The 12,492-nt window shown below is 34.7% G+C and overlaps 2 protein-coding genes across 2 annotated transcripts in view; one reads left to right on the plus strand and one right to left on the minus strand.

The window, feature by feature from the left end:
• Positions 1 to 4,841, plus strand: part of LOC110454869 (fibrillin-2-like) — a 29,740-nt gene extending 24,899 nt beyond the window's left edge. Inside the window, exons 2-4 of the mRNA XM_021504621.1 lie at positions 2,433 to 2,549; positions 2,912 to 3,031; positions 4,129 to 4,841. Of these exons, the coding sequence (XP_021360296.1) occupies positions 2,433 to 2,549; positions 2,912 to 3,031; positions 4,129 to 4,178 (287 nt within the window). The 3' untranslated portion in view covers positions 4,179 to 4,841. The remainder of the gene's footprint in view (positions 1 to 2,432; positions 2,550 to 2,911; positions 3,032 to 4,128) is intronic.
• Positions 4,842 to 7,406: 2,565 nt separating this feature from the next.
• On the minus strand, positions 7,407 to 11,847 carry LOC110454847 (deoxycytidylate deaminase-like). Its single transcript, XM_021504589.1, has 4 exons — positions 11,728 to 11,847; positions 10,816 to 10,969; positions 10,036 to 10,252; positions 7,407 to 7,587 (listed from the first exon to the last, which is right to left on the minus strand). Exons 1-4 carry the CDS (start codon positions 11,776 to 11,778, stop codon positions 7,551 to 7,553), a joined length of 459 nt encoding a protein of 152 aa, XP_021360264.1. The 5' UTR covers positions 11,779 to 11,847; the 3' UTR covers positions 7,407 to 7,550.
• Between the last annotated feature and the right edge of the window lie 645 nt (positions 11,848 to 12,492).

Consider the following 12,492-nt stretch of genomic DNA (forward strand, 5'->3'; position numbering starts at 1 on the left):
ACAAACATAAAGACTGTACTGTTGTTCTAGTGGCAAACATAAGGACTGTACTGCTGTTCTAGTGGCAAACATAAGGACTGTACTGCTGTTCTAGCGGCAAACATAACGACTGTACTGTTGTTCTAGCGACAAACATAAGGACTGCACTGCTGTTCTAATGTCAAACATAAGGACTGTACTGCTGTTCTAGTGGCAAACATAAGGACTGTAATGCTATTCTTGCGGCAAACATAAGGACTGCATTGTTGTTCTTGTGACAAACATAAGGACTGTACTGCTGTTCTAGTGGAAAACAGAAAGACTCTACTGTTGTTCTAGTGGCAAACATAAGGACTGTAATGCTATTCTAGCGGCGAACATAAGGACTGCATTGTTGTTCTTGTGACAAAAATAAGGACTGTACTGCTGTACTAGTGGCAAACATAAGGACTGTACTGCTGTTCTAGTGGAAAACAGAAGGACTCTACAGTTGTTCTAGTGGCAAACATAAGGACTGTAATGCTATTCTAGCGGCAAACATAAGGACTGCATTGTTGTTCTTGTGACAAACATAAGGACTGTACTGCTGTACTAGTGGCAAACATAAGGACTGTACTGCTGTTCTAGTGGCAAACATAAGGACTCTACAGTTGTTCTAGTGGCAAACATAAGGACTGTAATGCTATTCTAGCGGCAAACATAAGGACTGCATTGTTGTTCTTGTGACAAACATAAGGACTGTACTGCTGTTCTAGTGGCAAACATAAGGACTGTACTGCTGTTCTAGTGGAAAACAGAAGGACTCTACAGTTGTTCTAGTGGCAAACATAAGGACTGTAATGCTATTCTAGCGGCAAACATAAGGACTGCATTGTTGTTCTTGTGACAAACATAAGGACTGTACTGCTGTACTAGTGGCAAACATAAGGACTGTACTGCTGTTCTAGTGGCAAACATAAGGACTCTACAGTTGTTCTAGTGGCAAACATAAGGACTGTAATGCTATTCTAGCGGCAAACATAAGGACTGCATTGTTGTTCTTGTGACAAACATAAGGACTGTACTGCTGTACTAGTGGCAAACATAAGGACTGTACTGCTGTTCTAGTGGCAAACATTAGGATTGTACTGCTCTCCTAGCGGCAAAAATAAGGATTGTACTGTTGTTCTAGTGGCAAACAGACGGATTGTACTGCTGTTCCAGCGACAAAAATAAGGACTGTACTGTTGTTTTTGTGACAAACATAAGGACTGTACTGTTGTTCTAGTGGCAAACATAAGGACTGTTCTGTTGTTCTAGCGACAAACATAAGGACTGTTCTGTTGTTCTAGTGGCAAAAATAAGGACTGTACTGCTGTTCTAGTGACAAACATAAGGACTCTACTGTTGTTCTAGTGACAAACATAAGGACTGTACTGTTGTTCTAGTGGCAAACATAAGGACTGTTCTGTTGTTCTAGTGGCAAACATAAGGACTGTTCTGTTGTTCTAGTGGCAAACATACGGACTGTACTGTTGTTCTAGTGGCAAACATAAGGATTGTATTGCTGTTCTTGTGACAAATATGAGGCACAAATTAGAATTATATATTTGCAGATATTTGCCTTTGCCAATAGTTAATATAAAGACATCGCCTACAACACAATCAGTGGTCTAAAACGCTTTTCTAGTAGTACCGTACATTTTTCATAAACCACTTTTTTTAAATGTATTTGATACACAAACAAAAAGTGTATATCTGAAGTCGATCGTTAAATTATAATTATTACCATTTTTAAAGAATAAAGTAGTGATGCATTATTCAACCCGTCACAATTAAGCATTTAAAAAGATTATCAAATAGATACAATTTAATCTGAACATTCATTCAAACTGGCAAAAGAAAGTTGTTAATTAATTAAAGTTACTCGAATTAAGTGAAACATCAATTGTATATATGTAATACGGCTTTACGCTATTTTTAACATATTGACCCAATACATGTATTTGGTAAGGGGGACAATTAAGACGGGTTTAATAGGAAAAAAAGTTATTGCGCCACTGCAAAGTATCTTCGACAATTATAATGGGGTACGTATCAGTAGATTCATACTATTTGTATTAGCATAGTTTGATAGATTTTTGCACGTTTCCACGTTTGAATAAATTATGTAGATAAGTTAAGGAAATTGATTCTTTTGTATAGCCGCTATGTCCTCTTATTTTAAGCAAATTAACTTATATGGGATTTAAGACGCAATATAAATTTACTATGAACAATAGTTTCCTGTATATTTCGCTCGTATGTGAAACGCAATAAATGTAAAAGCTCATGGTGATTACATTTTGAGTATCAGCTCAAAGTTTCTTACTTTATTTTATGTGAATTTGGAGTTTCGTTTGTTAACATTTTCGTGTAGTTTTCTATTTCATTTGTAAGACTTTTACTAATAATAAGTAGTGATGTATTGACAGATATTGACAGATGCGTGCAGCCTGGTCAATGTGACATCAACGCTGACTGTATCAACACGATTGGGGCTTTCATATGTGTCTGTAGGGATGGCTTCATTGGAGACGGTTCCTCGTGTCGTAAGTTCTTATAACTGAAGGGTGACTGCATTTAACGGTATCACAGGTCGTAAGTAGATACAAATGGAGGACTGTTTAGCTGGAAAAGGTACTACAGGTCGTAAGAAAATGCAAATGTAAGGATTGTTTAGCTGGAGACGGTCTTCCAGGTCGATTAAATGTATTGAATGGTATGAATAAATACGGAATTTGAGCTATGAAATAAATACGCAAAAAGAGTACTTAGCCGTGTCACCATTATACAGTCAATTACTAAACAGACATATAAACTTTATGTATTGCAAATTCCAATGTAACTGAAGTGGGTTTTCTGTATAAAATTAGTATTAAAGGTAATAACGATTTACGTTGGTTTGTTACAGAAGCGAGCGCATGTGTGAACGGTAAATCGGGATGCAGCCCAAATGCTTACTGCATCACCGAACCTATGACTTACCGATGCGAATGTAAACCCGGATTTCAAGGGGACGGCTACACATGTGGTATTTGCATTATGTTTTAAGAATCATAAGCATATTTATATATACGAGATTATATAATAATTTTGCGTCTACGAATTAAACAGTTTTCAAATCAAATATTGCTAAAACGAAGCATGTTTAAATACATAAACAAAACTAGATACATAATTTGACAAGAACATGTTAAGGCTTCCTGTCCCACTGTCTTTTGGTTTTTCATATGTAGAGTAACCTCCCCTTAACATCGTTCTTGAAAAGCTGTAGCAGATTTTGCCTAGCACTCTTCGGTGCACTAGGAAGCTCAGTAGGTTAGAGAGACAGTAAAACAATCCAAGTGCAAGGTTCGAATCCCGGTCGAGCGCTGGTGAATTATGTTTTGCTTATTTCATCTTCAATTCTTCATAAAGAAAACCCCATGCCAATTATGCCGGATTCAGATTTTTGGCAGTTGTACATAGATCCTTAACTCATTGTTTTATGGTATAACAAGAACTAGCACCGATATGATCAAATCTATTATCTTATGCTTTAATGTAATACTACTCTGTTACTCTGTAAATATCGTATTCTTTTAAGGATCCTCGTAACAATGTCAACAGCTGTAACTTAGTATTGCAAACCGTTTCTCTCGGCATGATACAGCTTTGATAAATCATTTCTGAAAAGAAAACTCTACCTTAGGGGACTTTTATAAAAGAGAATAATGATGAAATAAATACAACTATAATCAATTAGTGTGTTCCGAGTGTAAAATGTCAGCTGGGGTAAAACGGTTTTCGAACCCTGCACTTTAGATTGTTATATCATCGCTCAAATCGATTGAGCTACCTGGTCAACGGAAGTATACCCTTGCCAAACGGTGCTATTTTCAAACGGAAGTTAATAAGAGGAGGTTACTGTATATACGAAAAAAACACAGTGGGTCAGGAATCCTATAAGGGATCTGTGCCTCCATTGTAAGCACGTGGGATTGATTCCTTTCCCTATATTACTAATAGCTCAAACCAAGATGTGAAATATAAGAATAGTTCATTATGATAACAATGAAGTACTTTTGAGCATGAATGAGCTTTCGGAGGTCAGTTGAATTATGTTTTGTTTTTATATTAATATTCCAGTGTCTACGAATCCACCTGGCCCGGCAATCCGACGTTACAGTGACACATAAATGCTCGGGCGAATATATAGAGCAACTAACATCGAACAAATACCAGTTGGTAGAGATGGGAAACCCTATCCCGAACCTACTACTGCTCCGGGTCCTACTGCATACTATACTAATCCTAGCTCACATTACCCTAGTTCTGGCTCAACTTATCCGGCGACATACCAATCCACCCAACCTGGTGCCAAGGCAAGAAAGAAAGCTAAATCGGCCAAAAAACTCAAATCATTCAAAAGCAAATCTGTTTTATCGGTGGCTCAGCAACCATTCTTGTACGGACCATTCAGTGCATTCAGAAACATTAAGAAAGCTATGATTCCTGTCGGAAATGGTAAATACTATCAGTGAGACACAATCGATACAGGTCGTGAAAGTTGACTGAATTAGAAAATATCAAAAACTATGACACTTTTATTTTAATGTATAGAACCACGGGTGTAAAGATCCAAACAAAAATGATAGAGTTCTGAACGATTTAAATCTGCGTGATTCTAACATGTTTATTTTGAACGGTCTATGTGGTGTTTAGTAAAAGCTAGTTTCGCTGTAAGATGTAAAATATCTTCCACAGATATGAACTAAATAGATAAGTTCAATTTGAAGTATATAAATGTTCACGAGTGTGTGTGTATATATAACCGTGTGATTAAACCCGTTGATACACTGCATTTTTCGTTATGTTATAAAACTATAAAAAGGTTCATGATATGTTACAGGCGAGAAACGGGAGCTAATACTGCGACGTATGTCACGTGGTTAAATTAACATTTTCAACAAAATCACTTTCCTAATATTGTATTATATTGATATGTGAAATCGCCACAATACATCCAGATGACGCCAACTGTTAACTGATTCACCCCTGAAATTTCATTATGAACTATTTAAACCTTTGATTTGGAAGACGTCAAATGTGTCTTCAGGGGCGAATGAGTGAAAATGAAAATGAATCTTTTAAAGTAATCCCTTGTCATTTAGGTTTGGTTCACTAAAAAAAAGTCACAGTTGAAAAGTACACAAAAACTAACACTGATAGCACATTATAGACAGTTCTGGAAAATGAAATATTCTTAATTGTTTTTTTTGATCCCCCAGGTAAGCTAACCCTTTGACAATTGGCAGTAGACTGGCTACCAGCCCCTAAGTTTTAATGAATAATTTCCCAGCTGCATTTTACTACTTACTTACCTTCCCATAGTTTGAAAACTGGAACCAGACATCCAAGTGATAAAAATTAATAGGTTTTTTTAATAACAAATTCAATATTTTAGAGACGGGGGCAAGTCAAAATTTAAATATAATTCGTGCTACAGATTTATTCTTATGTATACATTTCCTCGGAAAAGGGCACCCAAGACAACCTCATGCGGTTTTGTTTTACAGGTACAGAATTTTTAGTCACCCCAGTGGGGACTATTAATTTTGGTTTCAGTCCCAGATTTTGATCTGTTAGGAGGGCTGTTGTGTATCTTGCTTCTGTCGGAATGTACCGGGCGCTAATTACAAGCTCTTGGATAACTCAGATATCGATTTCCTTTTTAAACAGGAATAGGATAAAACCTAAAGGCGTTCAAAATTCCCCACGGGAATTACATATAACCTAAAGATGTTCCGAGTACGAATCAGGCACCTTTGAGGTTCCCGAAGGGGTAAACTGTCGTATTATAAATTGCTATTGACTGATTTAGATATTTTATGTATGACCAACGACTTCCGTTAATATTTGCGTATAGTGCACACTTTTTTAAGGGGAAAATGAAGTGTCAAGAAAGGGGTGTACACGATACTCAAGAACAATCCAAAACCAGTCCTTGGTCGCGACCATTTCTCGTAAATTTTTCGAGGATCATCCCTGATTGCATTGCCAATTTAACAATTACGAAAAGTTGCAAGTTAAAGTCATATAATACTATAGAATCGGATAAATAAACTCGAGTAAAGTAGACTCAACTTTTCAGGACGTTACGTTGTGAATTGATAAATACCACGTATCGGGAAACATAACGAAGAATTGCATCGGATTTATTACTCTGTGGTTAAAATGTCGTTCTTGGGTAAAATCTTGCTGAACTCTTCAATCTTGTCCGTACGGTAGGAATGTGTCAAAACGACACGGGTAAAGTGGCGAAGTTAGCGAGTTTGTGTACCGCAGAGAGTCGAAGTTGCGTGATACAATTAACCGGCAGGAATTTATAATGACATCCATGCGAATTGAACCGATAATGATAAAAGTTTGAGTTTGAAAATGAAATATCAACGGGTTCAAAACAGCCAAATACATTCCGATCTTTTCTTTTCGAAGGAGAATTGCTGATATCACAATTGTTTGGTGTTCTTCATGTCTTGCGAATTCGGCTGTTGGCGGTCCTCGTCGGAGTGACTGCCTGTAAGCGTACAGTACACAAAGTCGGATTTGCAGACGATCAGAAAACTACTTGGAAAAGTGTATTTCATAACAAAAAATAGTAGAAGATTTATCCGTATATAAGATTGAATCTTTTCTGAAACTTATTGTTGTGAAAACAACATCGTTATATTCCAATTACCTGTTCTGTCCATGCCAGGTGACCGTGTCAGCGCGTAGATCTCCCCGTATTCGAGGTGTCGGTCAACGCTAACGTTATATTTGCGACATGCTTTCCTATTAATTCCCTGTTTTGCCATGGCTACCTGAACAGCATGTATGTATTTACACCTGGTAATTGTTTACTATTTTGATTGACAGGTGGAAATATATCCGTTGTAGCTTGGTCAATGATTTATCGGAAAATGATCATACAGAATGAGGGGTGACTTTCATGTCATTCTGACATATTTCTAGTTTAATTATTAATTAGAGGTGTTGACACTCGTTTAATTCCAAACAAACTGATTAAAAAATGAACATACTGTCATTGCCTGTATCGTGTTCAGTCCAAAATTGCAAAACAAATATATAATTACAATAACGTTCATTATATCAAAATAAAAAGCAAATTCTATTATTTGGAAGCTAAAAAATATTTTATTGTTTTAAGATTTAAAGAAAACAAATCATTTGATTTTCCATTTATTCATTGCAATTAATAATTAGTCTTCAAATATCATATTTTATCAGGAAACATGAACTTGTTAACTAAATTACAAAAATAGAAACCAATCATTTAGGAGCTCAGAATGTTTAATTGAAATTTAATTTATTGTTTGGGATCAATAATACGTCTTTTTCATTAACTGTTATTTGGAAAAAAATTTTTTTTTTAAATCTTATTAACATAATAATAAGATAAAACAGGGTTACACTTGACTGTTCATTCAACGGTCACACAAAAAGAAGATATTCTGGTCGGGAAATGTCCACATTGTTCCAGGACATCACAGCACAAAATCGTGGTCTCAAATCTCCAGTTCTCTGCGCTTACACTTGTATCTCCTATAACAAAACAAAATTTTAACTTTTTTAAATCAATATATAATTTCGCAATACAACAAGGCGATCAAACTACACTGTATATTTCCCATTTCTCGTGGTGTAGGTTTGTAGCTTAAACTTAAATCAACCCGAGTACGTTTGTATAAGTGCGAAGGGAGTTTCTGCTTGCATTTATTATAATTATACTATTTTAATGTATCATTTAATCCGGAGTAAATATCCCAACACAGATGTGGGACAGGAAGCTAAATATTTAAGAAATGAAAGTCACGCCAAGATTTATGTAAACAATCGGTAGCATCAAATGTCTTGAACAGATTCTACTTCTTTTAAAATTCTGTTGTTCGTCATGTATGCTTGTTGTTAAGAAGCAGAGCACGATGGAAACATTATATATTCCGTCTTTGCGTATTGCAGAGTTATCTTCTCTTGGGAGCAGGTATTGATTGTTACGTCATTGGTTTGTGTGAGAAAATTACATCGTTTTCTCAAAAATTGATGACGTTACTCTCACAAACAAGTGACGTAACAATCAATACCTGCTCCCAAGAGAAGATAACTCTGCAATACGCAAAGACGGAATAGCATGACGTTACACAGAAAGACGTAAGATACAAGTAATTCTGTTTTACTTCATCGTTTAATTAACGTAGAGAGTACGTTATATTTTGATGCTTGTTTTTTAATTACCATGATGCCTTATAACCACATTTACACAATGGTTCTAGAGGTACTGGACGGGTAGAATATCGAGGCAAATTAGACGAAGCAATGCTATAATAAAATTGACTTTTATTTAAATCTTTTTCTTTATCTTTTTCTGTCTCACTCGTTAGTAACCACTAAATTTAATATTTTTGTTCGCAAGTATTAAAACCATTGCGAAACTATATCAGCAAAAGGATTCGTAAATGTTAAAGCAACACTTCTGACTGTACAGGCTTACCCCAAGTACTTAATATAAACTATTTCTAAACATTTAAGCTACTACTATAAAAATTTGAAGCTAAAATATTTAATTTTAAAATAGATCCATATACAAACCTTGCAAAGGCTACAAATAGACTTACTGAGCAGTGTAAATGTCATATTACAGTATTATGCTAGATTTTAAAAGCCGGAAATTTACAATAAAAACTGGTAAACTAGGACGGGAACAAAACTATTAACTATATGTCTATCTGTCGGTAAATAAAAAAAAAAATGTTTTGATTATAATATAAATTTAAATATGTTAAATTGATGTAGACTACGAAAATTAAATTTACCAGCCACAAATTCTTCATTTAACTTTTTAGAGGCAAATAATATAAGTATAATTTGGGCCCCGCATCATAGATTCTGGTGCCCTATAGTAATCAAGGTGTCTGTCTGTCTGTCTGTCTGTTCGTTCGTTCGTCCACACTTTCATTTCTTTAAATTATCTAGGAAACCTAAAGTCTATTTTTTTTTTTAGTTTTACATGGTGATTCACTGTGGTAGATTCTACTTCTTTTACAGTTCTATTGTTCGTCATTTATGCTTGTTTTTCAGAAGAAACAGAGCACGATGGAAACATTATATATAGCATGACGTCACACAGAAAGACGTAAGATACAAATAATTCTGTTTTACTTCATTGTTTAATCAACGTAGAAAATACGTTATATTTTGGTGCCTTTTTTTACTAACAACGATGTTTTATAACCACATTTAAACAATGGTTCTAGAGGTACTGGACGGGTAGAATATCGAGACAATTTAGACAAAGCAATGCTATAATAAAATTGACTTTTATTTAAATATTTTTCTATATCTTTTTCTGTCTCAATCGTTATTAATCACTAAATTGAATATTTTTGTTCGAAACATTAAAACCATTGCGAAACTATATCAGCAAAAGGATTCGTAAACGTTAAAGCAACACTTCTGACTGTACAGGCTTACCTCAAGTACTTGATATAAGCTATTTCTAAACATTTAAGCTATTACTATAAAGTTTTGAAGCAAAAAAAATATCTAATTTTAAAATACAGATTCATATACAAACTTTGCAAAGGCTACAAATAGACTTACTGAGCAGTGTAAATGTCATATTACAGTATTATTATGCTAGATTTTAAAAGCCGGAAATTTACAATAAAAACTGTTAGGATGGGAAAAAACTATTAACTATATGTCTATCTGTCGATAGCATCATAGATGCTGGTGCCCTATAGTAATCAATGTGTCTGTCTGTCTGTTCGTTCATTCGTCCACACTTTCGTTTCCTGAAATTATCTCGGAAACCGAAAGACTATTTTTTTTCTTAATTTGACATGGTGATTCACTGTGGTATGTAAATGTGCAATAGGGATTTTAAAAATGTTAAGGTGAAGGTTACTGTACTCTAGTATTAGGTAGGAACAACAAACTATGAAACAATTGCTGATTTTTGTATCATATATATTTAGTATGTTAATCACTTACACCCATTCTATTCCTGCCTCTTTAAACATCTTCTCCGCTGCTTTATATTTTCCTTCTTTATCTTCAGTCTTTCTTTCATAGTAGACGACTTTACCGAGGCGGAGTTGACAGATGAGTTTGGCACATTCATTACATGGAGATAGCGTTGTGTACATGGTACAGCCGGTAATATCCACAGACAGCTTATTGACAATGGCATTCATTTCCGCATGGCACACTGAAGGAAAATTTCCATTTAACCATTAAATTATCATTGTAAAATAAACAGTCCACAGTGTAGTCACAAAGTCAAAAGTAAGTCATCTTAACATTGCATTTATTAAATTCCAAAAATATGCTGTACAATATCTAACTGATAAAAAAGAGCATACATGTTATCTTTTTTATAATTAAATCAATATTTCTAAATGCATGTGCGTTCGACAAGCTTAGATAGTTTCCGGGACCTACTGAGACAGATAAGAATTTGAATTGTGCTTCAATGACATTCTGACTTACAAATTTCCTGTAAAATTACTTCATTTCTGTTACTGATCCATACTGATGGCAAAACGAAGGGCGGTTCTCACGCTGTTTTATATCATTGATAATAGTTTCATAGTTTGTATTTTATAAAAATATTAATGACTGCATGACTAATTTCTGAAATGCTGTCGCTGACATGATTTTATTGTTCATGAAACGTACTATCATCTACATGTATACAGTCAACATTGTTATGTCTACGTTTACAGTACCATCGGCACTTTGAATTTGCCATTCGTACTTTCATAATACTACCATATAGGCCCTTGTGTTGCACGTAGCCTTCCGCATCCTTCTCTGACGATTTTCCCCATGGGAGTTTGTTATCGTTATCAGGGATGTTATCAGGGAAGCCATTGTATCCAAGCCCTACTATTCTTTTGAATTTATTAACTATACAAGCTCCAACCTGAAATACCACAAAAATTCGATGAACAAGAACTAGATGGTGAAGGAATTGTAGTAAATAAATATACTTCTGAATACAAGAAGCGAAATAAGGATACATAGAGATACATTTGAATATCAAAGTGATAATGGGATATATATTTAGCAAAAGGACACTACATTTGTTAAGCTATCTGAAATTATATTATGAAGATATTGTTCAATCAGACATTTATCATTTGCATAAGAATGAATATGTTTATATACATTTAAAAATATAATATGGTCACGAGTCTGTTGTCTGTGAAGTTTCATGATTTGACGTAATGCACAACTAGTTCGTCCAATGGAAAATTTAGAACAATTAGCACAGATAATTGCATAAACAACCTTCTACATTTCAAATAAGCTCGTTTTCTATTTTAAATGAAAATTCTTCTCCATCCACAATGATACTTCAACATTTAATCTTAGTTTGTTACATGACGACCCACGTTCGTTTTGTTTGGAACCAATAAACTTACACAATGATCTTTTATCAAATTTTCGGATTGTCTTTTACAGTGAACACATTTCTTTTTGCAAAGGAATTTCCAATATGTTCATTTCTCTTCAAAAAAATTTCAAAGCTTTTGATAAACCAAAACGCATTAAAATAACAGGGGTTGTAAGTAGAAACAAGCGGTATCATGTCACACTTATCTACACCATCTATAGTCGGACTCAGGTAGGTTAAGTCATTTATAAACAACAGAAAGTAGATAACTTTGCGACACGTACTTGTGTATTGGGGTCCTTGCTTCGCCTGGAAGACAACAAAGCTACGCCCATGAAGTACTCTTCCCAGCTGATAATGTCATTTTTTTTACTCTCGCTGCCCTAGAACATAAAATAATCAAACAAGGATTGCAGATGTTGATGCTCAATGAACAATGAACACATGCAATGCCCGACTGGTGGACTGATGATATAAACATGGCAATACAAATAAGGAACAAACACAAATGTGAGGGACGAATAGAACTATATTGCAAATGGAGAAACAAAGTAACAGCGATGATAAAATCTGCAAAATTAACTTGTTTCACTTCTGTTCTAGATCAGTGTAAACATTCCAATAATTACTGGAAGAATTACATAAAAATATGTCCAAAGGAATCTTCCAGTTTAACGAGTTTTATGAAAGATCCAAATGACAATGATATTACTGATGAAGCTGTAATAGGAAATTGTTTTAATGAGTATTTCACTAATATAGCTGATCAATATGTAAAAGAAACATGTAGTACCGACTCTTCAGAATATTCCTCAAGTTAACACTACGTTTATTGAAACCTTTTTATTGAATATAGATGTCAACAAAGCCACAGGGCTCGACAAAATAAGCGCAAACATTTGAAGTACTGTGCTAAATCCATTGCTCCAATTGTTTGTAAAATAATGTATTTTAGTATTGACAACCGTTTTCCGGAAGTTTGGAAGTATGCGAAAGTAAGCCCTCTTTTTAAAAAGGGTAAAAAAGGGCTTTTGTGTAACTAAAGGCCA

This window comes from Mizuhopecten yessoensis, unplaced genomic scaffold, assembly GCF_002113885.1.
Source record: "Mizuhopecten yessoensis strain PY_sf001 unplaced genomic scaffold, ASM211388v2 scaffold8071, whole genome shotgun sequence".
NCBI classification, from domain to species: domain Eukaryota; kingdom Metazoa; phylum Mollusca; class Bivalvia; order Pectinida; family Pectinidae; genus Mizuhopecten; species Mizuhopecten yessoensis.